The 27,388-nt window shown below is 45.1% G+C and overlaps 1 protein-coding gene and 1 long non-coding RNA gene across 2 annotated transcripts in view; one reads left to right on the top strand and one right to left on the bottom strand.

Annotated features, from left to right (window-relative positions):
* The window catches only part of dmgdh (dimethylglycine dehydrogenase), a 77,895-nt gene extending 51,335 nt beyond the window's left edge, over positions 1–26,560 (bottom strand). The window contains exons 1-5 of the mRNA XM_033018598.1: positions 26,363–26,560; positions 22,898–23,075; positions 15,314–15,412; positions 12,924–13,088; positions 7,682–7,886 (exon numbers count right to left, since the gene is read on the bottom strand). Coding sequence (XP_032874489.1) covers positions 7,682–7,886; positions 12,924–13,088; positions 15,314–15,412; positions 22,898–23,075; positions 26,363–26,499 — 784 coding nt within the window. The 5' untranslated portion in view covers positions 26,500–26,560. The remainder of the gene's footprint in view (positions 1–7,681; positions 7,887–12,923; positions 13,089–15,313; positions 15,413–22,897; positions 23,076–26,362) is intronic.
* Positions 13,050–15,605, top strand: LOC116971433. The gene is made up of 2 exons (XR_004411497.1): positions 13,050–13,260; positions 15,234–15,605. It is a non-coding gene; the product is annotated as an uncharacterized LOC116971433 (long non-coding RNA).
* Positions 26,561–27,388: the final 828 nt, after the last annotated feature.

Below are 27,388 nucleotides of genomic sequence, written 5' to 3'. Positions count from 1 at the left end.
TCAACTTAGTATTGAAAAGTACAATGGTCTACATGGAAATGTTCATAAGCTGTACAAATCTAAGTCTCTACTCGAGACGATATATTCTCAAGGAAGCAAACGCACTGAAAAATGAAGAACTGCTGTTTGGATTCCTTCCTTTGTATAAAATACCAAAGTCCTTTGCCCTGGCAAATAAAAACAGCAGTGAACCGATGTCCACTGCAGTTTGTAAACAGAGTAATATTGACAGATGACAACCAAGGCAGACTGAGAGCGGTCAGGTCCAGTCAAGTTGATTGTCATTTGCAGGAGGAGTACGTTGATGTAGAGGTACGATGAAATCTTGGTGCCAAGCAAGAACTTGGCTTTCAGTGCGACTTTGGACTGCACTCATTTACCAAGTGTTTAATTGCCACGTGCACAGGCAGCGGAACAATGAAATCCGTGCTGGCAGCAGCATAATGGCCCACTAGCACAATCTGCATAGATAATATGCACACACAAAAAAATTCACCCCCACACTTTGTTTTGAGCTTCTCTTGGGTTTCCACTGGAAAGGTCCAGTGGACAGCAGGGCCAGAAAGGAAGATCCAGCGCTTGAGAGGTTGAGCAGGTTGTGACTCTATTCCTTGGGGCACAGGAGGATGAATGGCGATCTTATAGGGGTACAAAACCATGAGAGGAATAGATCGGGTAGACAGACACACAGAATCACTTGCCCAGCGTAAGGGAATCAAGAACGAGGGAACATAGATTTACGGTGAGGGGGGAAAGATTTAATAGGTAACTTTTTTACACAAAGGGTAGTGGGTATATGGAACGAGCTTCCAGAGGAGGTAGTTGAGGCAGGGACTATTGCAATGTTTAAGAAACATTTAGACAGGTACATGGATAGAATAGGTTTAGAGGGACATGGGTCAAATGCAGGCAGGTGGGTCTAGTGTATATGGCACATGTTGGTCGGTGTGGGCAAGTTGGGCTGAAGGGCCTGTTTCCACGCTGGATGACTCTATGACTGTAATATCACCCCTCAGTCTCCTGTACTCCAAGAAATAAACCCCTAGCCTTTCCAACCCCTCTCTGTAGCTGATGGGATGAAAACACCAATACTTTCAAGGGACTGTAATTGGAGTCGATCAACGGAGAAGAAATAAAACTGCCCAGCAGACTGCAGACCCTCGCGTGTACACTGATAGCGGCTTGCATGGATAGTTTAAAAAAGGAAGAAGCTTATTCAGCATCTTCCAGATAGCCTGCACCAGCACATTGCAGAAACAACAGCTGGCATGTTCTTGCACTGCCAGACGAAGAGTGAGTGTGAACATATTCAAGGATTTGAAGGCAATAAATAAGTAACCAATAAATTGCACGTTGCAACAATTTTAGTAACAGCAATATAATATTATACTTCAGCTTATCAAAGAAAGCAGTGATACACTCTCTTCAGCATGGTAGAAAAGAGAGACATGTATAGATATAACATCTTTCCTTGATCTAGCATGACCAAGTTGTTTTATGTTCAATTAAGTAATTTTAAGTACAATCACAACCTTAAAGTAAGAAGGATAACAACCAAATTGTGCACAGACAGTCCCATTTGATAATGTGTGGGAAGGGGGTGGGAGATTGCAACCTTCACGTGGTCCGCCCTGTATTCGACAAATGCAATCAACCCGGCGTGCACAATCAAATCAGATCAAATAGAACAAGTTGTCCGACAACTTTAGGCTGTGCACGCCATACGCAAGAAGAAGAAGAAGATGTGTGGGTAGGAACTGCAGATGCTGGTTTAAACTGAAGATAGACACAAAAAGCTGGAGTAACTCAGCGGGACAGGCAGCATCTCTGGAGAGAAGGAATGGGTGATGTTTCGGGTCTGAAGAAGGGTCTCGACCCAACACGTCACCATTCCTTCTCTCCAGAGATGCTGCCTGTCCTGCTGAGTTACTCCAGCTTCTTGTGTCGATCTCCCATTTGATAATGATCAGATCAGTTCTTTAGTAACGTTGATTATGTTCATAAGTTATAGGAGAGGAATGAGGCCATTTGGCCCATCAACACTACTCCACCATTCAATCATGGCTGACCTATCTATTCCTCTCAACCCCATTTTCCTGCCTTCTCTCCATAACCCCTGACACCCATACTAATCAAGAATCTGACAATCTCCGCCTTAAAAATATTCATTGATTTGTCCTCCACTGACATCTGTGGCAATGAATTCTGCAGATTCACCGCCCTCTGACTAAAATAATTCCTCCTCATCTCTTCTCCAATGGCATGTCCTTTTATTTCGAGTCCCATTCGTGGAAACACCCTCCTCTCCACATTGACTCTATCCAGACCTTTGAGCTTGGAGGCAAACATTGGTCAAGACAACCGCTTTTAACTCTGACCGTGGGATCTTTTATGGCCACTTGAGTGAGCAGACAGGGCTTTGCGAATTATTTTGTCCGAAAAGCTGCACCTCTAACAATGCATCATCCTTGCACTTCCGTCCTCAAGCCTGCAGCGTGCGATTTGAACCCCCATTAAATGTTCTAATTCGGTTGTGAAAGCATTGGCAACTAAGCCTCAGCTTATTCTGAGACCGGGCCCTTTGATTCTTGGCACTCCCATGAAAGGGAATACCTTCTCGTCATTTAGACTCCTGGATCTGTGCAGCACAGAAGCCACTTCCTCAGCCCACCATGTCCTTGCTCATCTTTCTGCCCATCTATACTAATCCCATTTTATATCTGAAACCAATGTTATAGGAAAGGTGGAAAGGGCACAGAAAAGATTTACAAAGATGTTGCCAGAGGGTGTGAGCTATAGGGAGAGGTTGACTAGGCTGGGTCTCTATTCCTTGGAGCGCAGGAGGATGAGGAGGTGATCTTATAGAGGTATAAAATCATGAGAGGAATAGATCGGGTAGATGCAGTCTCTTGCCCAGAGTAGGGAAATCGAGGAGCAGATGACATAGGTTTAAGGTGAAGGGGGAAATATTTAATATAAAGCTGAGGGGTAACTTTTTCACACAATGGGTGGTGGGTGTATGGAACAAGCTGCCAAAGGAGGTAGTTGAGGCAGAGACTATCACAACATTTAAGAAACAGTTAGGCAGGTAGATGGATAGGACAGATTTGAAGGGATATGGACCAAATGTGGGCAGGTGGGACGAGTGTAGCTGGGAATTGTTGGCCAGTGTGGGCAAGTTGGGCCGAAGGGCCTGTTTCCACGCTGTATCACTCTATGACTCTCTGACACAAAGTGCTGGAGGAACTCAGTGAGTCAGGTAATGTGGAGGGAATGGACAGATGATATTTATCCCACATTCTTGTCTATTCCCTACACACTAGAGACAACTTACTGAGTCCAACTAACCAAAATGTTCACACGTCTTTGAGATGTGAGAGAGGAAACCAGAAGCCCACACAGTCACAACAACAAACATAGCATTTGAATGGTGACCATTTGCTTTTGGTCGTGGTCAAAGGACAGGTCAGATTTTTAATGAAAATATGATTTAATGACCAATCTTCCTGCATACTTGATGTTAGTTTGCAAACTTTAGTAAGCTGCTCTCTCCCTTTCTGAGTCTAAACAAGTGAATATGTTTTTACATTTTGTGTACCATTACCTATTTAATTTACAATATGCTTTTCCTAACAAATGCCGTCTATTATGGATGTTGGCTGGAGTTCTATTTCAAGCTGCAGAATAGCAACTGCACCCTATTTTAAGCTACACCCAGGATTGCAACTTCATCAATGTTGTTGCCATCCATTCTCATACACAAAACATCTTTCCCTCCAATTTCAGGCATGTGACAGCAAGTTCACTCCTGAACCTTGACTTTAATGCTGCATGCATCATTAAATGCTCAGATTCACTTCGAAAAGAATTTCTTCATAACTATGTGAAGCATCTTATAAGTATATTCTGTATTTCTGACTGTCATCAAGAGAAGTTTGTATGGCACAGAGTCGATGCTGGGGATTTGATGTTTCGTTTGTCAACTGGCTTGCTACTGCCAACAGGAACTTGCACAGAACAGCGTTATAATCAAGAAACAAATAACTGCAGACGCTGGTTTAGATAGACTTAAAGTGCTGGAGTAACACAGTGGGTCAGGCAAAATTTCTGGAGAAAAAGGAAGGGCCACATTTCAGGTCAGGACCCTTCTTCAGACTGAAGGGTTACTCCAACACTTTGTGTCCATCCACAGTAGTTTTAAAAAAATGTCCTTCGGGTTTCCTGGTCAAGAAACAATAACACAGTTAATCTGACCTTTCGTGGACCATTGGCATAAATTAGAGCAGCGTTTAAGAAAACTGTCTCTTCAACCTTATTTGCGAACGTGTGTCACAGAGATGCAAACTGTACAGAACAAATATTTACTGCAGCATCAAAAAACATTCTGTCTCCTTCTTGATGTCAATGATAATAAAGTCACAAGGCCCATTTACTTTGCAGTGACCGAGGAAGTCAATTTTTCATTCCTATTTCAAAGCTATCCTATTTCAAAGCTACAAATTTGTTCCAAAGTGTTTTGGCCATTTATGGCCGGGGTCACTACATATATTGTGTAACTTAAAGCACAGTTCATTCAAACAGGAATCTAATGATCTTTAAAACAGTATCTTCTTGGTCCTTCTTATTGCAATTTTAGGCACTAAAATTTAGATGACTACATCGTGGTCACGGAAGCAGGCCCTTCACGCCACACGTCCATGCTGACCAGGGTTTATAAATTAACTCATTCTAATTTGCCTGCATTTGGCCAATTACCTTCCAAATCTTTCTTGTCTATGTGCCTGGGGAAATGTGATAATTACATGGGGAAAGTCTCGGACCAGAGGCCATAGCTTCAGAATAAAAGGAAGTAGCTTTAGAAAGGAGATGAGGAGGAATTTTTTTAGTCAGAGGGTGGTGAATCTGTAGGATTCATTGCCACCATCGACTGTGGAGGCCAAGTCAAGGGATATTTTTATGGCAGAGATTGACAGATTCTTGATTAGTAATGGGGAAAGGGGTTATGGGGAGAAGGCAGGAGTCATAGAGTCAGAGAGTGATACAGTGTGGAAACAGGACCTTCGGCCCAACTCGCCCACACTGGCCAACAATGTCCCAGCTGCACTAGTCCCACTTGCCTGCGATTGGTCCATATCCCTCCAAACCTGTCCTATCCATGTGCCTGGCTAACTGTTTCTTAAACAATGGGCTAGTCCCAGCCTCAACTACCTCCTCTGGCAGCTTGTTCCATACACCCACTTAGTGTGTGAAAAGGTTACCCCTCGGATTCCTATTAAATCTTTCCCCCTTCACCGTGAACCCACTGCATGTTCTCTGGTCCTCAATTCCCCTACTCTGGGCAAAAGACTCTGTGCATCTGCCCAATCTATTCCTCCCATGATCGTATACACCTCTAAAAGATCTCCCCTTATATTCCTGTGCTCCATGGAATAGAGACCTAGCCTACTCAACCTCTCCCTATAGCTCACACCCTCTGGTCCTGGCAACATCCTCGTAAATCTTTCTGAACCCGTTCTTGCTTGACAATATCTTTCCTGTAACATGATGGCCAGAACTGAACACAATAGTCTAAATGCGGTCTCACCAACGTCTTATACAACTGCAACATGACCTCCCAACTTCTATACTCAATACTCTGACTGATGAAGGCCAAAGTGCCAAAAGCCTTTTTGGCCACCTTATCCACCTGCGACTCGACCTTCAAGGAACCATGCACCTGCACTCCTAGATCCCTCTGCTGTACAACACTCCCCAGAGGCCTATCATTTACTGTTCCCATTTACCGATTGCCCTTGTTCGACGTCCCAAAATGCAACACCTCACACTTCCCTGTATTAAATTCCATCAACCATTCCTCCACCCACCTGGCCAATTGATCCAGATCCTGCTGCAATCGTTCACAACCATCTTCACTATCTGCAAAACCACTCACTTTTGTATCATCAGCAAACTTGCTAATCCTGCCCTGTATGTTCTCATCCAGATCATTGATGTAGATGACAAACAGTAACGGGCCCAGAACCGAGCCCTGAGGCACACCACTAGTCACAGGCCTCCAATCCAAGAAGCAACCTTCCACCATCACCCTCTGCTTCCTTCCATGGAACCAATTTGCTATCCATTCAGCTATCTCTCGTTGGCTCCCATGTGATCTAACCTTCCAGAGCAGCCTACCATGCGGAACCTTGTCGAACGCCCGACTGAAATCCATGAAGCTCCTCCTTCATCAACCTTTTTGCTCACATCTTCAAAAAAATCAATCAGATTTTTGAGACACGACCTCCCATGTACAAAAACAATGCTGACTGTCCTTAATCAGCCCTTGCCCATCCAAATGCCTGTATATCCTATCCCTCAGAATACACTCCAGTAACTTACCAACTACAGATGTTAAGCTTGCCAGCCTATAGTTCCCAGCATTTTCCCTGCAGCCCTTCTTGAAAAGAGGCACAACATTTGCCACACTCCAGTCTTCCGGCACCTCTCCTGTATTTAAGGACGACTCGTAAATTTCAACCAGTGCTCCCGCAATTTCCTCTCTAGTTTCCCACAATGTCCTCGAATATATCCGATCAGGCCCTGGAGATTTGTCTACCTTCATACACGACAGTACCTATGGTACTTCTTCAACAGTAACCATGACTGCTCTCCGGCCACTTCCAGCGACTGTTCCAATTTCCGCCGTCCTACTGTCTTTCTCCTCGGTAAATACAGAGGAGAAATACTCATTTCGAATTGGGGAATGTGGTTGAAAGGGAAAGACATGTCAAACGAAGATGGAGCCCAAGCTGGGTGACTCTGTGTGCTGGTCCCAGAAGTGAATCTGCAATCACGCATTATAATTGCTCCACTCTTTTGAACCTCCGCACCAACAGCAGATCATGTATCTGTACACTGTGGACGGCTCGATTGTAATCATGTATTGTCTTCCCACTGACTGGTTAGCACGCAACAACAAGCTTTTCACTGTACCTCGGCACATGTAACATTGAAGTAAACTAATCAAAAAAGGGAAACACGTCAAGGAATTCTCTACTGAGATTTAGAAGGTTGGATCAGGATAGTTGACAACGTCCAAAGCGTGAGAGTTTGACTGGAGAGCAATTGTGAGAAACACCTTGGAAATGTGGACAAGGATCAAGCGTTGGACCTCCAAAGGGGGAGGTAGGGATTTTATTTGCATTGCATCGCCTCACTTACAAACAAGAATGCAGCTACAGGTTCATCTTCTTTCCAAAGAGGTGAACCAGGACCACCAGGAGAAATTCGACAAACAATGCGCACAGAAATACCTGGATACACTTGCATTGCAGGTCATCTTAATGCACAACAAATTGATTATCTGTATTTCTAAGAAATCTGTACATTGCTAAAGCAGTACCTAAATATATGATCTCCAAAGGAAAACACAAAATGCTGGTGTAACTCAGTGGGTCGGGCAGCATCTCTGGAGACCAGGGGTAAGTGACGTTTTGAATCGGGGCCCATTTTTTGAAGAAGAGACTGGACCCGAAACACCACCTATGCAAGGGTTACTTGAAATTAGAGAAGCTAATATTCATAATGTCAGTTGGTAGGTTGCCCAATGAATATTAAATTAAAATATGCAGTTCCTTCCTACACACGCAGTCTGTATGAAACAAGATTGGATTAACGCTTTAAGGTGAAGATAATGCCGTACCTGCACAGTTCACAATGCGCTTCGCACGAATGGCTCCATTTGCTGTTTCCACATCCCATGTCCCATCAGATCTCGGTGAAAGACCAGTGACCTCCGCAGGATAGTACAGCTCAGCCCCATACAATCGTGCTCCAGCCGCCAGAGCCATGGTGAGAGAATAAGGATCAATGTGGCCATCTCCAGGGTTATACAAGCCAGCCAGGACCTGTATCCACATCAATGTAAAGTGAAACATTACATTGGTTCACACTCTCCTCAAACTCCGGAGAGTACACCATCGCATCAAAGCCACTTCCCCATTCATCGCGATCTGCTTTCTTCACATGTCACAAGTAAACCTCATTGTAAGATTAATATATATTTTTAACTGCAACTTCTTATGGGCCTGTCCCACTTACGTGACTTTTTTTGGCAACTGCCGGCACCCGCCATGGGTCGTTGCAGGTCGACAAAAAATGTTAACATGTTGAAAATTCAGAGGCGACCAGAAAGACGCTTTGGTCAACTGAGGAGACTACTCGCGACCATACTGGCGACACCCTGGCGACATGTCGCGGGGTAAAACCTATATGGTCGTGAGTATTCGTCCAAAGAGTCGTACCTTGCTCTGGTCGCCACTGGATTTTCAACATGTTGAAAAATTTTGCCGACTTGTAACGGCCTATGACGGGTGCCGGCAGTCGCCGAAAAAGTCGCGTAAGTGAGGCAGGCCCATTAGAGAAATGGATTACTACAGGGGTCTGAGGTTATGGGGAGAAGGCAGGAGAATGGGGTTAGGAGGGAGAGATAGATCAGCCATGATTGAATGGCGGAGTAAACCTGATGGGCCAAATGGCCTATTCTACTATTTCTTATGACCTTAAATGTACTATTTTGCATTGGTTTTTTTTAATTGAACTTCTTTTTTTGGTTGTTAATTATACCATCTATTGGGCACTGTGGTGTATTGCTGCTGGAAGTAAGAATTTAATTGTTCCGTTTCGGGACATATGACAATAAAACACTCTCGACCCTCGAAATGGATCCTCTTTTCTCTTTTATTTCTTACAGGTAGAGCTGAAAATTCCTAAATATTAACTCAGCCACAAGACTGGTATCAGAATAGAAGTGACATTGACCACTAGCAAAGGACTTCACAAATTGTAATGAAAGGATCATTTTAGAATTTGAGGTGAGTGTACTGTATATACTCACATTGATACTCAATCTACCAAGAATTCAACTCATCAGGAAGGCTGGCTCTGTCCTGGGTGCGGAGTTGGATTCATGGTGAGGTTGGTCTTGGAGGGGAGGATGCTCCTCAAACCGCAGAGCATCCTGGACAATACAGCTCACCCCCTCCATGACACACTGGTCAACCTGAGGAGCACCTTCAGCAACAGACTGGTTCCACCAAGATGCAGGACAGAACGCCACAGGAGATCCTTCTTCCCTGTGGCTATCAAACTGTACAACTCCTCCCCCTTCTATAGTGGGGTAGACTGACTCCCCTCCGCCCCCCCCCCCCCCCCTCACCTCCCCAATCTTTGCACGTCCCCAATCCTTTCCACTCGTCACTTTAATTTCATGTTTCATGTATTTTGTGTTTTATGACTGTTGGCAGATCAATTTCCTTCCTGGGATAAAGAAAGTTCTATCATATCGTATCGTATTGTATCGAGTATCTGTGTTTGCAAATACAATGAAAGTGCCTGGACCACATTGTGGTCAGAATATCAGGAAGCACCATGGAGCTCCATGGAACCAAGGAGCTCCGTTGGGGCTAAAGCAGAAAGAGGGAAGATAAATGCATATCGTTACAGCGGAAGGCATACCATTGATACACCAAGTGATTCATGTAATATGAGTAGAGAAAGTTGGAAAGATATATTGATTTTAATAATAATGTCGCAGTTAATGGCAAATCAGCAGAAACTGATTAAGAGTGCTTCATTATAATGTATGAAAGATTTGCAACCAGATGGGCAAACTAATGGCAGAGACCCGGGTTCAATCCTGTCCTGCGGGTGTTGTCTGTGTGCAGCTTGCACGCTCTCCCTGTGACCACATGGGTTTCCTCCAGGTGCTCTGGTTCCCAAAGATGTGCGGGTTTACAAGTTAATTGGACTATAAATTGCCTCTCATGTGCAGGGAGTGGATGATAAAGGGAGACAAGGTGGAGACTAGTGTGAATGGTTGATCAATGGTTGGCGTGGACTCGGTGTGCCGAAGGGCCTCTTTCCACTCTGTATCTGAAATACTAAATCAAGATCGATTGATTTTCCAGTTCATTGTAACACGATCTCTGGACCACACCATGGGTTGGCTACACAGTTCTGACTTCCACAAGCCTCGAATTACATTATGAGATCGTAATTTTGAAGTGTTCATTGGGCACCTGGAGATTCCACCAAGTAGAATCTATATGGAGTCGTGCAATGGAGAAAGGTGATTTACTGATCGGGGCATGTATAAAGTGAATCCCTGCAATCTTTCCCCCCAGGGCAGAGGATTCTAAAGCTGGAAGGTATAGGCTTTATGGTGAACGGAGAGAGATTTAGGACAGACCTCGGGGCAACTTTTGCGGAGTGGCAGAGAAGACTTGATGGGCCGAATGGCCTAACTCTGTTCCTTCTGAAAATGAATGTTTTCACCCAGAGAGTAGTCTATATCTAGAATGAGTTGCCAGAGGAATCTATGGAATCTATAGAAGCTGATACAATTATGATTTTTGAAAGACATTTGGACAGATATATTGACAGGAAGGGTTTAGAGAGCTATGGGCCAAATGCAAGCAAAAGGGGCTAGTCCAATGCGCCCACGTAGTCGGCATGGACACAAAATGGGCCTATTTCCATGCTGAACAGTTCTACAACTTCATAGCTACACTTAAATGAAGGATGTAAGCAATGGCAACCGTGGATTGCCCCCGTTTTAATTGGACACACTGCCACTTTGTTGCCCCAAGGCGAAGAATATCTTTGGAGAATTTTGATTTTAAAGGTAACAATCTTTCATGGCTTCTTGGGCAGAATCTTGAAACTTCCCACCAATTCCACTGGGAAAGGTTCACCAGAAGGACTACAGCAGTTAAAGAAGACACCTTACTGCAACTTCTCCTGGGGAAAGTAAAGATGAGCAAGAACTGCAACATCTACTTCCCACAAATTTATTACGCTGTAGAAATCGGAAGTGATCATTGACCTCAGATTGTTTTTCATATCATGGAAATAAATGTTAAAAAAAAAACTTCTGACATCGTACAGAAGGTGACACAATGATAAAGACATATTTAAGTAAATATGCCAGTTGAGGCAGGCACTATAATGGACAGGATAGGAAAGGAAAGGTTTAAAGGTTTATGTGTCCTTGTACACCAGCCACTGAAAGTAAGCATGCAGGTACAGCAGGCAGTGAAGAAAGCAAATGGCATGTTGGCCTTCATAACGAGAGGATTTGAGAATAGGAGTAAAGAGATCCTTCTGCAGTTGTACAGGGCCCTGGTGAGACCACATCTGGAGCATTGTGTGCAGTTTTGGTTTCTTAATTTGAGGAAGGCCATTCGTGCTATTGAGGCAGTGCAGCGTAGGTTCACGAGGTTAATCCCCGGGGTGGCGGGACGGTCATATGAGGAAAGATTGGAAAGGCTGGGCTTGTATTCACTGGGATTTAGAAGGATGAGAGGGTATCTTATAGAAACATATACAATTATAAAAGGGCTGGATAAGCTAGATGCAGGAAAAATGTTCCCAATGTTGAGGGAGTCCAGAACCAGGGGCCACAGTCTAAGGATAAAGGGGAGGCCATTTAAAACTGAGATGAGAAAATACCTTTTTCACCCAGAGAGTTGTGAATTTGTGGAATTCTCTGCCACAGAAGGCAGTAGAGGCCAATTCACTGGATGAATTTAAAAGATAGAGCTCTTGGGGCTAGCGGAATCATGGGGTATGGGGAGAAGGCAGGGATGGGGTACTGATTGTGGATGATCAGCCATGATCACAATGAATGGCGGTGCTGGCTTGCAAGGCCAAATGGCCTCCTCCTGCACCTATTTTCTATGTTTCTATGAGCCAAATATGGGCAAATGGAAGTAGCTTGGTTGGGGCATCCTGGTCAGCAAGGACAAGATGGGCTGAATGGCCTGTCTTCATGCTGTGACTGTGACTCTAAATACAGACTCAATTGACATCCTAAAAACAGGAAACACCATGGATATGATATGACTATGGTAGCCTGATATAAGGCCCCGTACTCCTTATCACATTTCATGGAGAAAACAATTAAATGTTAACTATAACTTTTTAGAGTCATAGACCGATACAATGTGGAAACAGGCCCTTTGCTCACACCAGCCAACATGTCCAAGCTACACTAGTCCCATCTGCCTGCACTTGGTCCATATCCCTCCAAACCCGTCCTATCCATGTACCTGTCTAACTGTTTCTTAAACGTTGGGATAGTCCCAGCCACAACTACCTCCTCTGGCAGATTGTTCCATACACCCACCGCCCTTTGTGTGAAAAAGTTACCCCTCAGATTCCTATTAAATCTTTTTCCCTTCACCTTAAAGCTATGTCCTCTGCTCCTCGATTCCCCTACTCTGGGCAAGAGACTCTGTGCATCTACCCGATCTATTCCTCTCATGATTTTGTACAGCTCTATAAGATCACCCCTCATCCTCCTGCGCTCCATGGAATAGAGACCCAGCCTACTCAACCTCTCGCTATAGCTCACGCCCTCTAGTCCGAATAAATCTTCTCTGAACCCTTTCAAGCTTGACAATATCTTTCCTATAACATGGTGCCCAGAACTGAACACAATATTCTAAATGCGGTCTCACCAACGTCTTATACAACTGATACATGACCTCCCAACGTCTATACTCAATAGGTACACAAAATTGCTGGGGAAACTCAGCGGGTTCAGCAGCATCTATGGAGCGAAGGAAATAGGCGACGTTTCGGGCCGAAACCCTTCTTCAGACTGATGGGGGGTGGGGGGGGGTAGAAAAAAGCTCAATACTCAATACTCTATACTCAATACTCTGACTGATGATTTTCTTTAAATTATTAAGGTCAGGGAGAGTAAAATTATTTTGCAAAGCAGTGCACTGACACTTCTAAGTAAAGTTTTCCTGGATATTGGCAATAATTTGCAAACCGTTTGCAAAAGTTAAAAAGGTCAAGGTAAAAACTCCGCAGAAAGTAAATGACACATCAGCAAAATAATCGCTTAATACAAAGTCAACTAAGCAGCAGTTTACCTTGTCAATATTTATCAGCGGGAAGAGTTCCAGCACCTTTTCAGGGCTAATCATGAATTGTGGAGTCACGTTCCAGCGTGCCCGGGTCATCTGGTAGTGAAATTCATCCACTCGGGTAGGGGTGGTGGCAATTCGGACACTGCCGGGCTGATGGAAGCCGACTGCCTGTGGATGTGATACAACACTAGGAATGATCAGGGGGACTGATTAGAGCAGCACACGATGATCAGGGCGGCACGGTGGCGTTGTGGTAGAGCTACTGCCTGACAGCGCCACCGTAGTGGGCCAGGTATCAAACACCGAAGAGATGGAGTACGGGCAGAAGATTGAGAACTTGGTAAGCTGGTGCCATCACAACAACCTTTCCCTCAATGTCAGCAAGACACAGGAGATTGTGATTGACTTCAGGAAGCGAGGTGGCACACAAACCTCAGTATACATCGACGGTGCCAAGGCAGAGATGGTAGAAAGCTTCAAGAACCTAGGAGTAAATATCACCAGCAACTTGTGCTGGTCCGCCAGATGGTAGCAATGGCCAAGAAAACACACCAACGCCTCTACTCCCTTAGAAGGCCTAGGAAGTCCCCAACTCTCTCCAACATCTTAAGATACACCGTAAAAGGAATTTTATTGGGATGCATCACAGCATGGTTTAGGAACATAGAAACATAGAAAATAGGTGCAGGAGTAGGCCATTCGGCCCTTCGAGCCTGTGCCGCCATTCAATATGAGCATGGCTGATCATCCAACTCGGTATCCTGTACCTGCCTTCTCTCCATACCCCCTGATCCCTTTAACCACAAGGGCCACATCTAACTCCCTCTTAAATATAGCCAATGAACTGGCCTCAACTACCTTCTGTGGCAGAGAATTCCACAGATTCACCACTCTCTGTGTGTGACCGCAAGAAATTGCAGAGAGTTGTGGACCTAAGACCCAACCTCCCTTCCATTAACTCCATGAACTCCACCTACACTTCACGCTGCCTCAGCAAGGCCACCAACATAATCAAGGACAAATCTTACCCTGGACACTCCCTCTTCTCCCCTCTCCCATCAGGCCAGAGATAAAGAAGGGTGAAAATGCACACCTCCAGATTCAGGGACAGTTTCTTCCCAGCTGTTATCAGGGGGCAACAGAACCATCCTATCACCAACTTGAGAGTGGTGCTGACCTACCGCCTACTGAAAGGGCAGTGTGGGAATGGGAGGGGGAGTTAAAGTGTTCAGCAACCGGGAGATTGCGTAGGCCTAGGGGGACTGAGCGGAGGTGTTCAGTGAAACGATCACCGAGCCTGTGCTTAGTCTCGCCCATATATAGGAATCCACACCTGAAACAGGGCATAAAGTAGATGAGGTTGGAGGTGGTGCAGGTGAACCTCTGCCTCACCTGAAAAGACTGTCGGGATCCCTGTCCCGCTGAGTTACTCCAGCATTTTGCGTCGATATTCGGAGTAAACTAGCATCTGCAGTTCCTTCCTGCACTCTACATTTAGCTAATACCCTCTACTGCAACATTCTGGTAAATATCTCCTGCACCCACTCGAAAGACAACGTGGTCATTGTTCTTCAGTCACTGAAAGCAAGCATGCAGGTACAGCAGGCTGTGAAGAAAGCGAATAGCATGTTGGTCTTCATAACAAGAGGAATTGAGTATAGGAGCAAAGATGTCCTTCTGCAGTTGTATAGGGCCGTAGTGAGACCACACATGGAGTATTCTGTGCAGTTTTGGTCTCCAAATTTGAGGAAGGACATTCTTGCTATTGAGGGAGAGCAGCGTAGGTTCACAAGGTTAATTCCTGGGATGGCGGGACTGTCATATGTTGATAGAATGGAGCGGCTGGGCTTGTACACTCTGGAATTTAGAAGGATGAGAGGATATCTTATTGAAACATATAAGATTATATTGAGATTGGACACACTAGAGGTAGGAGGGGGAGTCCAGAACCAGAGGCCACAGTTTAACAATAAGGGGGAGGCCATTTGGAACGGAGGAAAAACTTTTTCACACAGAGAGTTGTGAATCTGTGGAATTCTCTGTATAAGAAGGCAGTGAAGGCCAATTCTCTGGATGCTTTCAAGGAAGAATTAGATAGAGCTCTTAAAGATAGCCGAGTCAAGGGATATGGTGAGAAGGCAGGAACGGGGTATTGATCGTGGATGATCAGTCTTGATCACATTAAATGCCGGTGCTGGCTCGAAGAGCCGAATGGCCTATCCTACGCCTGTTGTCTATTGTCTATTGTCTAAAAGCCTTCTTGTAATGGGGCAGCCAGAAATGCACATAATACTCCAATTGTGTCCTTTTCAGAACCCTGTGCTGCCCAATGGCATCAACAACACACCTGCAATCGACCGAGGAGAAGTTTGTAGACGGGTGATTACACTTACCTGTCCTGTCTCTTGCTCCAAACATTCATACAGTTTGATGCTGTAATGATGAATTTTCTTCACATTGATCCCAGGATGAAAATATGCTATTAAGCCAGCCTGAAGGAAGATAAAATATTTGAATTTAAGACCTAAATTTGTAAAAAGCAAATTTGAACAAGTCGTGTCTGATAATACGTTGTCCTGAGGAGATAATTCATTAAGAATCAAAATAATATTAACTTTCATTAAGTATTCTTGCAAGTCTTCCAATGTCTTCCTCAATTGATAAACTTTTCATTCATTCTTTCTTTGATTTTGAAAGCTGTTATTTTTTGCAGAAACTGCCATTTATTGACCCAATCAAGGTAATTATTCATATCGAGACACAAGGAACTACAGATGTTGCTACCTTGAACAAAATATAAAGTATTGGAGGAACTCAGCAGGTCAGGCAGCATCTGTGTCTGAAGAAGGGTCCTGACTCAAAACATCACCGATCCATTCCCTCTACAGATGCTGCCTGACCTGCTAAGTTACTCCAGCACTTCATGTTTTGTAAATAATTCACAATAGTTTTTATTGATTATGGTCTCTTCATCTTGAAGCACAGCAATACACTCACCATATTATTTATAATTATAATGTAGTCAGCGGGTGTCAAAATAAGTGTGAATTTCATAATTCTGTACATAAAATACAGTAGGAATTTCCTGAAGATGTAGCAATGTTTGAAATCCCCACTAAGAACTGCTTTATTATCATTTTCATTCTTGTTGAAGAATAGATAGGACAGGAATTGATAGGACATGGGCCAACCGCAGGCAGGTGGGACTAGTGCAGATGGGACATGTTAGTTGGTGTGGACAAGTTGGGCTGAAGGGCCCGTTTCCATGCTGTATAGCTGACTCTATAATATCTAATATGACTTCCCGTTAGTAACATAGGAAGTTTCAAAGTCAAACAGGGATTGTAATAGTTTCAGTTCATCTCAATATAACACGTTCACCTATAACTCCTATAATCATAGACACAAGATATTTTTGTCCCGTTAGATGTATGTTTTAGGTTTTAATTTTTATTATTTTTTAGCTGTATATGTGGGGGGGTGGGGAAACCGTTTAATCACTTCCCTGTAAGGGGACCCGACTTTTTCCCTGTCGGGTCTCCGGTGTCGTTGGGCCTAACATCATGGAGCCGGCGGCAGCCTACGGCCGGGGACTAACCTAAGGGCTCCATTCGCGGACTCGCCATCGTGGAGCTGGCCATCTTCGGAGCGCAGAGGTGGCGCGCGGCTGCAACCCGACTTTGGAGCTTCAGAGGCTCCGGCCGCAGGCCCGGTGGACAGGAACATCGGGAGCTCGCAGGTCCCTGGTGGGAGACCGCTTTTCGGAGCTCCTGCAATGGCAACTTCTCCTGCTGGAATCGCGGGGTTTAAATGACTCGGAGCGGGGCCTAACATCGCCCGGCGTGGCTTAAACGGCCGCGGGACTTACCATCGCCTGCCGTGGGCATTAGCATCATGAGCCCCAGTCGCCTCGACACTACAGTTGGACTGCTGGACCGCGGAAGAAGAGCAAAGGGAAGAGATAAGACTTTTGCCTTCCATCACAGTGAGGAGATGTTGGAGATTCACTGTGATGGATGTTTGTGTAAATTGTGTTAAGTGTGTGTCTGGGTTTTTTTTGTAATGTCATGACTGCAGGAATGAAATTTCGTTCAAACCCTGACTGTTTGAATGACAATAAAAGGCATTCTATTCTGAGGATGCTGGAATCTCGAGCATAAAAAACAAAGTGCTGGAGTAATTAATTTGGTCTCTTGACCCCAAACATCTCCTGACCCTAAATGTCTCCCATCCAAGTCCTCCAGAGATGCTGCCTGACCGGCTGAGTTACTCCAGCACTTTGTGTCTTCTTTTATAAACCAGCATCTGCAGTTCCTTGTTTCTCCATTTCCAGGATCTGGTCTGTGTCTTTGCCTGTCATGCTGGACAGGTCGCAGGGTAGAGGCGAGACGAAGAGCGATCCACTGGTCCTCCAGGTTGGAGGTTGAGCACAGGGCTAACAACCCTGTCTCGTAAAACAAAAATGTTATGGAAACAGCAACTGAAGGAATCAACACTACTGATTGGAGGACCTTCGTTGCTGCCCTACATGCCGGGAGGCATAATAGGCAGTAAGTAAGTAAGAGAAGACACCAATTCTTCGCCAAGGCTCCGGCAATCTCCTATCTTGCCTCACTCAATACCCTGAGGGTACATCCACCTTAATGCTCTTCATGGGTCCCAACACCTCCTCCTTCTTAATCTCAAACCCTCATTGCATATTAGTATTCACACTGATCTCATTGTCCTCCATGTCCTTCTCTTTGGTGAATACAGATGCCTACATTCCCAGATTCCAAGTAAACAATTCAGTCCTTCATCCTTGATCAGACGTACCTTCTCCCTGGCTACCCTCTTGTTTTTAACGTAGGTATAAAAATCCTTGGGAGTTTCTTCAATCCAACTTGCCAAAGCCATTTTGTGGATCATTTTGGCCCATTCTAAGTGCCCGCTTGAGTACTTTTCCCCATGCTTTATATTCCTCTGTCCTGTCTTGTTTCATCTTCTTAATCCTTGCATGCACTTCCTTTTTTATTTTTGATCAAATTTACAACCTCTTTGATCATCTTGCCAAAACCATCAATGCAATATGGCCTTATCCTTATTTGAAGTCCAAAATGCATCACCATTTTGATCAGGCGTGTGCAATCTGCCATTGCCCTACCCAACTTACCAGCTGATCAATGTCATCCTGTAACATCCTCACCATCACTCCAATGTTTGTGATATAATAGTGAAGCCTATCATTAACGCTACAGAATGTATAACTCATATCATTTAAGCATTTTCAGTCATTTTTATTTCTTCCATACATTTTCTCCGTGTCGCTCCATCATATATTTAACAAGAAGGCATACTGATGAAGTGAACGTCACCTATCTTTGCTATCCAGAGATGCTGCCTGTCCCACTGAGCTACTCCAGCATTTTTTGTCCTTTTGTGTGAACCACCAGAATTAGGCCATTCTCATGTCTACTCTGCCATTCAATCAACGCTGATGAACTTTCCTTCCGTATCTGACAATTGCATGTCAGAAATGACGGAAAGCTACTCAATCATTTTTTGCATTATAATGTCCCTTCTCACCTTCTGAGGAAGCGTGCGTCTCATTCATTCATTTACCATTTGTGCAATAGAAAATAATTAGGTGTTTAAGAAGGAACTGCAGATGCTGGAAAATCGAAGGTACACAAAAATGCTGGAGAAACTCAGCGGGTGCAGCAGCATCTATGGAGGGAAGGAAATAGGCAACGTTTCGGGCTGAAACCTTTTACTGGGTAAAAAGTTCTCATTTATAATTCTGCTCCACATTCTGCATGGCTAGGCTTACGAATTTCCGAGAAATAACCAAAACACTTTTTGTCACTATTTGCTGCAACCTTTATTTACTTTTATTCAACTACCAATGTATTCAAATAAATCATAGTAATTTGCAATATAAGAGGCCTTTCAGCCATTTGTATCCAGACCGATCCAAGGGATTTTAGGATGCAACTGAACACAGATTTAATTGTGTGAAAAATGGGGAAGAACTAATCACAAAACACACTGACTTGGGCTGAAAAATACATTATTTAAAGATATTTACAACAATACAATTTAATTGATATGTTTTAATTAATTAATGACTTTGTTCATCTCTAATGCAGAAAAGGGAGCTTTGCACACATCAAAATGTACATTCTGCAAAACTACAAATGTAAAAATATCATTTTACATTGTGCATTTGACATCAAAATGAACATGTTTGAAACTATACATTTACATGCAATGCAAAGTGTAATAAAATACAAGTGAATGTACTTATTTGAGGCATTATGGAATATCACAGTTTTTATACACAGTCAATAAAATATCCAGACACAATTTGTTACAAAATCCCATATTATTAATAATCATCAAATCACGGGATGATGCCGTCAGGGAAGTCAGGTTGTCTGTTGATGCCCCATGAAACCCCCTCCAAAAAAATTGAAAAGCTGTTAACAGAAAACATTTAAGAAATCACTCTTTCCAGATAATAAATAGAACACTACGCTCCAGAATGTGGTTGAAAACATGTCTCAAGAATAAGATGGCACTGAAACACAATTCAATCTATTAATCGGAGGTAGACAAAAATGCTGGAGAAACTCAGCGGGTGAGGCAGCATCTATGGAACTAATGAAATAGGCAACGTTTCGGGCCGAAATCCTTTTTCAGACTGATGTGAGGGTGGGGGAGCAGGAAGAAGAAAGGAAGAGGAGGAGCCAGAGGTCTAGAGGGAGAGCTGAGAAGGGGAGGAGGCAGTAAGGACTACCTGAAATTAGAAAAGTCAATGTTCCTACTGCTGGGGTGCAAACTGTCCAAGCGAAATATGAGGTGCTGCTCCTCCAATTTCCGGTGGTCCTCACTCTGAGGACCACCGGAGGCCCAGGACAGAAAGGTCAGATACGGAATGGGAGGGGGAGTTGAAGTGCTGAGCCATCGGGAGATCAGGTTGGTTATTGCGAACCGATATGAGGTGTTGGGCGAAGCGATCGCCAAGCCTATGCTTGGTCTCACCGATGTAGATCAGCTGACATCTAGAGCAGCGGATGCAATAGATGAGGTTGGAGGAGGTGCAGGTAAACCTCTGTCGCACCTGGAAAGACTGCTTGGGTCCTTGAATGGAGTCAAGGGAGGAGGTAAAGCGACAACTGTAGCATTTCCTGCGGTTGCAAGGGAAAGTGCCCGGAGAGGAGGTGGTTCGGGTGGGAAGGGCCGAATGGACCAGGGAGTTAGGGAGGGAGCGGTCTCTGCGGAAAGCCGAAAGGGGAGGTGTGGTGAGTGGTGGGGTCACGTTGGAGGTGACGAAAATGACGGAGGATTATTTTTTGTACGTGACGGCTGGTAGTGTGGAAGGTGAGGACTTGGGGGACTCTGCCCTTGTTACGAGTGGGGGGATGGGGAGAGAAAGCAGTGTTGCGAGGTATTGAAGAGACCCTGGTGAGAGCCTCATCTGTGGTAGAAGAGGGGAATCCCCATTCCCTGAAGAATGAGTACATCTCCGATGCCCTGGTGTGGAACACCTCATCCTGGGAGCAGATGCGGCGTAGACGGAGGAATTGGGAGTAGGGGATAGAGTCCTTACAGGAAGCAGGGTGGGAAGAAGTGTAGTCCAGATAGCCATAGGAGTCAGTGGGTTTATAGTGGATGTCGGTCAGAAGTCTATCACCTGCGATGGAGATAGTGAGGTCCCGAAATGGTAGGAAATGTGTCACAAATGGCCCAGGTGTACTGACCATTACCGAGTGCCGGATGGAAGTTAGTGGTGAAATGGATGAAGTCAATGAGTTGTGTGTGGGTGCAGGAGGTAGCACCAATGCAGGTGTCGATGTAGCAGATGTAGAGGTCGGGGATGGGGCCCTGGTACGTCTCGAACAAGGATTGTTCAACGTACCCTACAAAGAGGCAGCCATAACTAGGGCCCATGCGCGTGCCCATAGCTACGCCTTGTATTTGGAGGAAATGGGAGGAGTCAAACAAAAAGTTATTATGGGTAAGGACCAGCTCCGCTAGGCAGAGGAGAGTATCAGTAGACGGGGATTGGTTAGTTCTCCGGTGGAGGAAGAAATGGAGACCTTCCTGGTAGAGTGACTGGACGTCCTTGGTGAAGATGAGGGGATGGGGGCCTAGAGAACGGAATTCCTGGAGACGACGGAGAGCGTGTGAGGTGTCTTGAACATAGGTCGGGAGGGATTTATCTATTAACCTATTAGTCTGAAGAAGGGGCTCGACCCAAAACGTCACCCATTTTTTCTCTCCAGAGATGCAGCCTGTCCCGCTGAGTTACTCCAGCATTTTGTATCTATCTTCATTTGAACTTTTTTAATTATGTCTCTACAGCATTCTATAAACACACCCTCAAATCTCTGACTCTGTCCTTCTGAGATGATTGTGACAGAGACAGACATAAAGTGCTGGAGTAACTCAACGAGTCAAGCAATATCTCTGGAAAAAAGGAATAGGTGACGTTTCCGGTTCGTCAGTCTGACGAAAGGTCTCGACCCAAAACGTTACCTATTCCTTTACTCTCGAGATGCTGCCTGTGCCGCTGAGTTACTCCAGCATTTTGTGTCTATCTTCGGTGTAAATCAGCATCTGCATTTCCTTCTTACACACTGTGGCAGAGATGATGAGCTTGACCAAAGATTCTCCAGGCTCTTTGTCAATAATACTTATTGGACATGTACAAAGCTCTGTCCCTGAACCAGAACATACAATGTTAGCCCTAAAACGTCAAATGGAAGATATGAATTGATGAACAACTCAACCTACTTCCTGGTAGTTTGATATATAAACCCTACTGATTGACAATGCATCCCAATGCATCCCATTCAGCAAATGTTTACAGAATTCTTTCTCACTTGGACATGTCACGCTGTGATGAATATGTTGCAATGCAAAATACTCTGGGTGCCAAACTGACTTCATTGTGCTTCACAGGAAGAAAGGTCGGCTGCACGGTGGCGCAGCAGTAGAATCGCTGCCTAATGCCCCTGTCCCACTTAGGAAACCTGAACGGAAACCTCTGGAGACTTTGCGCCCCACCCAAGGTTTCCGTGCAGTTCCCGGAGGTTTTTGTCAGTCGATTATTTCAAAAATCTGAAACAAAACCAGGAAATACTGTAAATACTCAGCAAGCTGATGGGCAGCTACTTTAACTCTGTTTTCCCTCACATTTGCTGCCTGACCAGCTGAGTATTCCCAATATTTTTTGTTTTTATTTTAAATGATGTGATAGATGTATCTGCCCACTGTGGGAGGCTTGATAGTAATCATGTATAGTCTTTCCGCTGACTGGAGAGCATGCTACAAAATAGTTTTTCACTGTACATAGGTACATGTGACAATAAACTAAACTATAGAAAGACAAAGTGCTGGAGTAACTCAGCAGGTTCAGACGGCATCTCTGGAGAAAAGGAATAGGTGACGTTTCAGGTCGAGACCCTTCTTCAGACTGAGATCCAGGGCAGCGAAACTAGACAAGTGCAAAGGTACAGATCAAATCATAGACCGCACCAAATATTTTGCTTGGGCAGCTTTCAATCCAACAGTATTAATATTGATTTCTCTAAATTCAAGAGGCCCTTGCATTCCCTCTCCGCCCTGGTCATCTTGCTAGTTTCACTGTTTTTGTATCCCTTCATTATCACATCCTCCAGAGCCAACAATGAACTGTTGTGGGCTCCCCCTTTCTTGAGTCATTGGTGCTGGCTGTGATTTGTCCTGAGCCTATTCATACCTCTAGCTTCCCTCTCCCCCGACTCGCAGTCTGAAGAAAGGGCTCGACCCGAAAAGCCACCTATTCCTTTTCTCCAGAGATGCTGCCTGACCCGCTGAATTAATCCAGCATTTTGTAAATCAGCATCTGCAGATCCTTCCTCAACCAAACTAAACACTGATTTGCGACACGCATTTGCTTTTGCAGGAAAGGAAATGTTGAAAAGATTGAAATTAGTACGGATGTTCCTTACCGCATGCCATGTAGAACCAGCTGTTAGTTCTGACTTCTCCAGCAAAACGACATCTTTCATCCCAGCTTTGGCCAGGTGATAAGCCAAGCTAACTCCAACACAACCACCTCCAATTATAACCGTTTCAGCATTCTCCTTCCACCTTTTCACAGATGACGATGGAGGCTCATTTTCTTTGCTAATTTACAAGAGGAGAAAATAGTTAGTCCTCTACTCTCATCTCCCGTCAGTGTTGCACTTGCACATGCCGCCGTGAAGCTTTGTTAGCAATGATATTTTTAAGGCAGAGATAGATAGATTCTTGATTAGTACAGGAGTCAGAGGTTATGGGGAGAAGGCAGGAGAATGGGGTTAAGGAGGGAGAGATAGATCAACCATGATTGAATGGCGGAGTAGACTTGATAGGCTGAATGGCTTAATTCTACTCCTATCACTTATGACCTTATGATGTGATTAGAATACATATATAGAAAATAGACAATAGACAATAGGTGCAGGGGTAGGCCATTCGGCCCTTCAAGCCAGCACCGCCATTCAATGTGATCATGGCTGATCATCCACAATCAGTACTTCATTCCCGCCTTCTCCCCATATCTCCTGATTCCGCTATCTTTAAGAGCCCTATCTAGCTCTCTCTTGAAAGTATCCAGTGAACCGGCCTCCAATGCCCTCTGAGGCATAGAATTCCACAGACTCACAACTCTCTGTGAGAAAAAGTGTTTCCTCGTCTCCGTTCCAAAATGGCTTGCCCCTTATTCTTAAACTGTGGCCCCTAGTTCTGGGCTTCCCCAACATCGTCAACATGTTTCCTGCCTCTAGCGTGTCCAAACCGTAAATAATCTTATATGTTTCAATAAGATACCTTCTCATCCTTCTACTCGTATACTCCAGAGTATACAAGCCCAGCCGCTCCATTCTCTCAGCATATGACAATCCCGCCATCCCGGGAATTAACCTTGTAAACCTACGCTGCACTCCCTCAATAGCAAGAATGTCCTTCCTCAAATTAGGGGACCAAAACTGCACACAATACTCCACGTGTGGTCTCACTAGGGCCCTATACAACTGCAGAAGGACCTCTTTGCTCCTATACTCAACTCCTCTTGTTATAAATGCCTACATGCCATTCGCTTTCTTCACTGCCTGCTGTACCTGCATGCTTACTTTCATTGACTGATGAACAAGGACCCCCATATCCCATTGAACTTCCCCTTTTCCCAACTTGACACCATTTAGATAGTAATTTGCTTTCCTGTTTTTGCTACCAAAGTGGATAACCTCACATTTATCCACATTAAACTGCATCTGCCATGCATCTGCCCACTCACCCAACCTGTCCAAGTCACCCTGCATTCTCATAGCATCCTCCTCACAGTTCATACTGCCATCCAGCTTTGTGTCATCTGCAAATTTGCTAATGTTACTTTGAATCCCTTCATCTAAATTTATATAAACTATCCCAACGTTTAAGAAACAGTTAGACAGGTCGATGGATAGGGCAGGTTTGGAGGGATATAGACCAAACATGGGCAGGAGGGACTAGTGTAGCTGGGACATGTTGGCCGGCGTGGGCAAGTTGGGTCAAATGGCCTGTTTCCACACTGTATCACCCTATGACTTTATGACTCTAAAATGCTGGAGACACTCAGGGGGTCAGGCAGGGATCTCTGTAGAAAAGGAATTGGTGATGTTTCGGGTCGAGACCCTTCCTATTCCTTTTCTCCATTGATGCTGCCTGTCCTGCTGAGTTACTCCAGCATAATGTGTCTATCCTCGGTGTAAACCAGCATCTGCAGTTCCATCCTGCACATCCTATGCACAATGTACGTTCCCCAACTTGCTTTGAGGTCTGCAGCTGCAGTCTTACTCACAGATGCATTAAAACAGTGAAAGCAAGTCCAAGCACAAGTCCAGAGCAGCGCAACGGTAGAGTTGCTGCATTACAGCTGAGACCCGGGTTCAATCCCGACTATGGGTGCTGTCTGTACGGAGTTTGCACGTTCTCCCAGTGACCGCGTGGGTTTTCTCCGAGATCTTCGGTTTCTTCCCACACTCGGGTTTGTAGGTTCATTGGCTTGGTATAAATGTAAATTGTCCCTAGTGTGTGTATGTTAGCGTGCGGGGATCGCTGGTCGGTGCGGACTTGATGGGCCAAAGGGCCTGCCTCCACGTTGTATCTCTAAACTAAACAAAGTAAGTAATAAATAGATAATTTCTGATCTATTCACAGAGTTGTGGACTATCTCTGCCGACAAGTAAGGACTTGACTTCACAGAAACACCGAATGCTTATAGCATTGATAAAGGTTTTTTGGACCATCATTTGGTCTATCTTGGTCCACGTGGACAAGTTAGGCAGAAGGGCTTGTTTCCGTGCTGTATGACTCCATGACTAATTGAATCTGACTCACAATTAGCCCTGGAAAGGCTGGCTTTACCACGATTTCTCATATGACTGTTGCTTCTTTTGCCATTCACCTTCTTTCTATGCCCCCTAGTCCTTGACCCCTCCATCAATGGCAAAGCTTTCAACTCTTATTCTCTCCCTATCTATTCTGCCTTCATTCTTCACGATTATAAATGCCCTGTTCCAAGAAAACAACGCTAGATTTTGCAGTTTAGCCATATAACTAAGTTTATTTCATCCCAGAATAATTTTGCTAAATTTCTTTAGCACTCTCTCCAGAGCTTTAACACGTTTTCTTTGGTACTGTGCCCAGTATGAGACAAATACTGTACTTCATTTGGGTACCTCACACTTACTATTAAAATTCATGATCCGATTTGCACGTTAATCACTCCCCTGCATGTTAATCACAGGCCAGCCACGTCCAACAATGCATGTCACATCTAACCATGAATGTATACCACGCCATGTATCAGTTCTGCATCACTTTTAGAACTGCACCTCCTCGTTTATGCTGCCTCTTCTCATTATTCCTACCAAAACAGAACACAAAAAGCTGGAGTGACTCAGCGGGACAGGCAGCATCTCTGGAAAGAAGGAAATGGGTGACGCTTCGGGTCGAGACCCTTCTTCAGACCCGACCCGAAACATCACCCATTCATTCTCTCCAGAGATGCTGCCTGTCCCGCTGAGTTGCTCCGGCTTTATCCCGTCTATCTTCGGATTAAACCAGCATCTGCAGTTCCTTTTTCCACAAAATAGAACACTTCTCGGCAACAAATTTAACCTGCCCATTCCATCAGCCACACAAGCTCTGCCAAATGGACTTTTTCTGCGTTTAAACCATTTACAGAAGGCACTTTCAAGTTAGGTGGTTAGATCTAAGAGAGGGATAGATGAGTAATGGCCAGGATATTTTTTTGCAATTGGCTTAAATAGGGAGATTTGTTTTATTTTGTTACTGAGAGATTATGATCAGCTTCGCAAGATTAGACACTCAAGCGTCAGAAGCATTGCTTTGAGAGGTGCAAAAGCTTCGGAAAGCACACACTCACTCACCCCTGCTTGGATGGTTTGGTGGGTGGCGCGTTGCTCGCACAGCGGGCGGGGATCCAGCGGGAATCTCCTGCAAAGACTCTCTGCAATGGCAGTTTCCCACGGAGGTTGGCTTGCAAAGCCGTGAGGAGGCACGACATGCTCAGGACACAGCAGCCGCCGATGCACCGGCTCGAAGATGTACAAACCCGGAGCGCGAGCTCCAAGCTCCCGGGCAACGCCTGAGCCGCCAATCAGAGGCGAGGAGACCGCACCTGCACGCCCGCTCTCCACCAATGAGGGAGCAGCGCGCCGCTGATAGGCGGAGCCCACCGGGACCGACCAATCGCAACATCCACTAATGTGGGTGCAACAAGGTCCCTCCATCATGTGGGTGCAACAAGGTCCCCTCATCCACCAATGTGGGTGCAACAAGGTCCCCTCATCCACCAATGTTGGTACAACAAGGTCCCCTCATCTACCAGTGTTGGTACAACAAGGTCCCCTCATCCACCAATGTGGGTGCAACAAGGTCCCCTCATCTACCAATGTGGGTACAACAAGGTCCCCTCATCCATCATGTGGGTGCAACATGGTCCCTCCATCCACCAATGTGGATGCAACAAGGTCCCTGCATCCATCAATGTTGGTGCAACATGGTCCCTCCATCCATCATGTGGGTGCAACAAGGTCTCTCCATCCACCAATGGGAGGGCAACAAGGTCCTTCCATCCACCAATGGGAGGGCAACAAGGACCCATCATCCATCAATGTGGCTGCAACAAGGTCCCCTCATCCACCAATGGGAGCTGCTAGAAGCTGCTGATTGGAGGGGGAGAGGGTAAATCGTTAGAATTGAGAAGCAGGCAGGGTTTTGTCTTGCCAATAGGTTAATGGGAGGGTAGCAGGATTAAGCCGCCCGCCAATGAAAGGGTAGATGAGTCCCACCGCCCACCAATGGGAAGGTAGGGGGTTGCACCGCCCACCAATGGGAGGGCATGGGGATCCTGCCTCCCACCAATGGGTGGGCAGGAGGTTTACATCATTCAC

This window comes from Amblyraja radiata, chromosome 3 (genome assembly GCF_010909765.2).
Source record: "Amblyraja radiata isolate CabotCenter1 chromosome 3, sAmbRad1.1.pri, whole genome shotgun sequence".
Lineage (NCBI taxonomy): Eukaryota > Metazoa > Chordata > Chondrichthyes > Rajiformes > Rajidae > Amblyraja > Amblyraja radiata.
The sequence above is the reverse complement of the archived record's forward strand: the minus strand, read 5'-3'. Positions and strand labels throughout refer to the sequence as shown.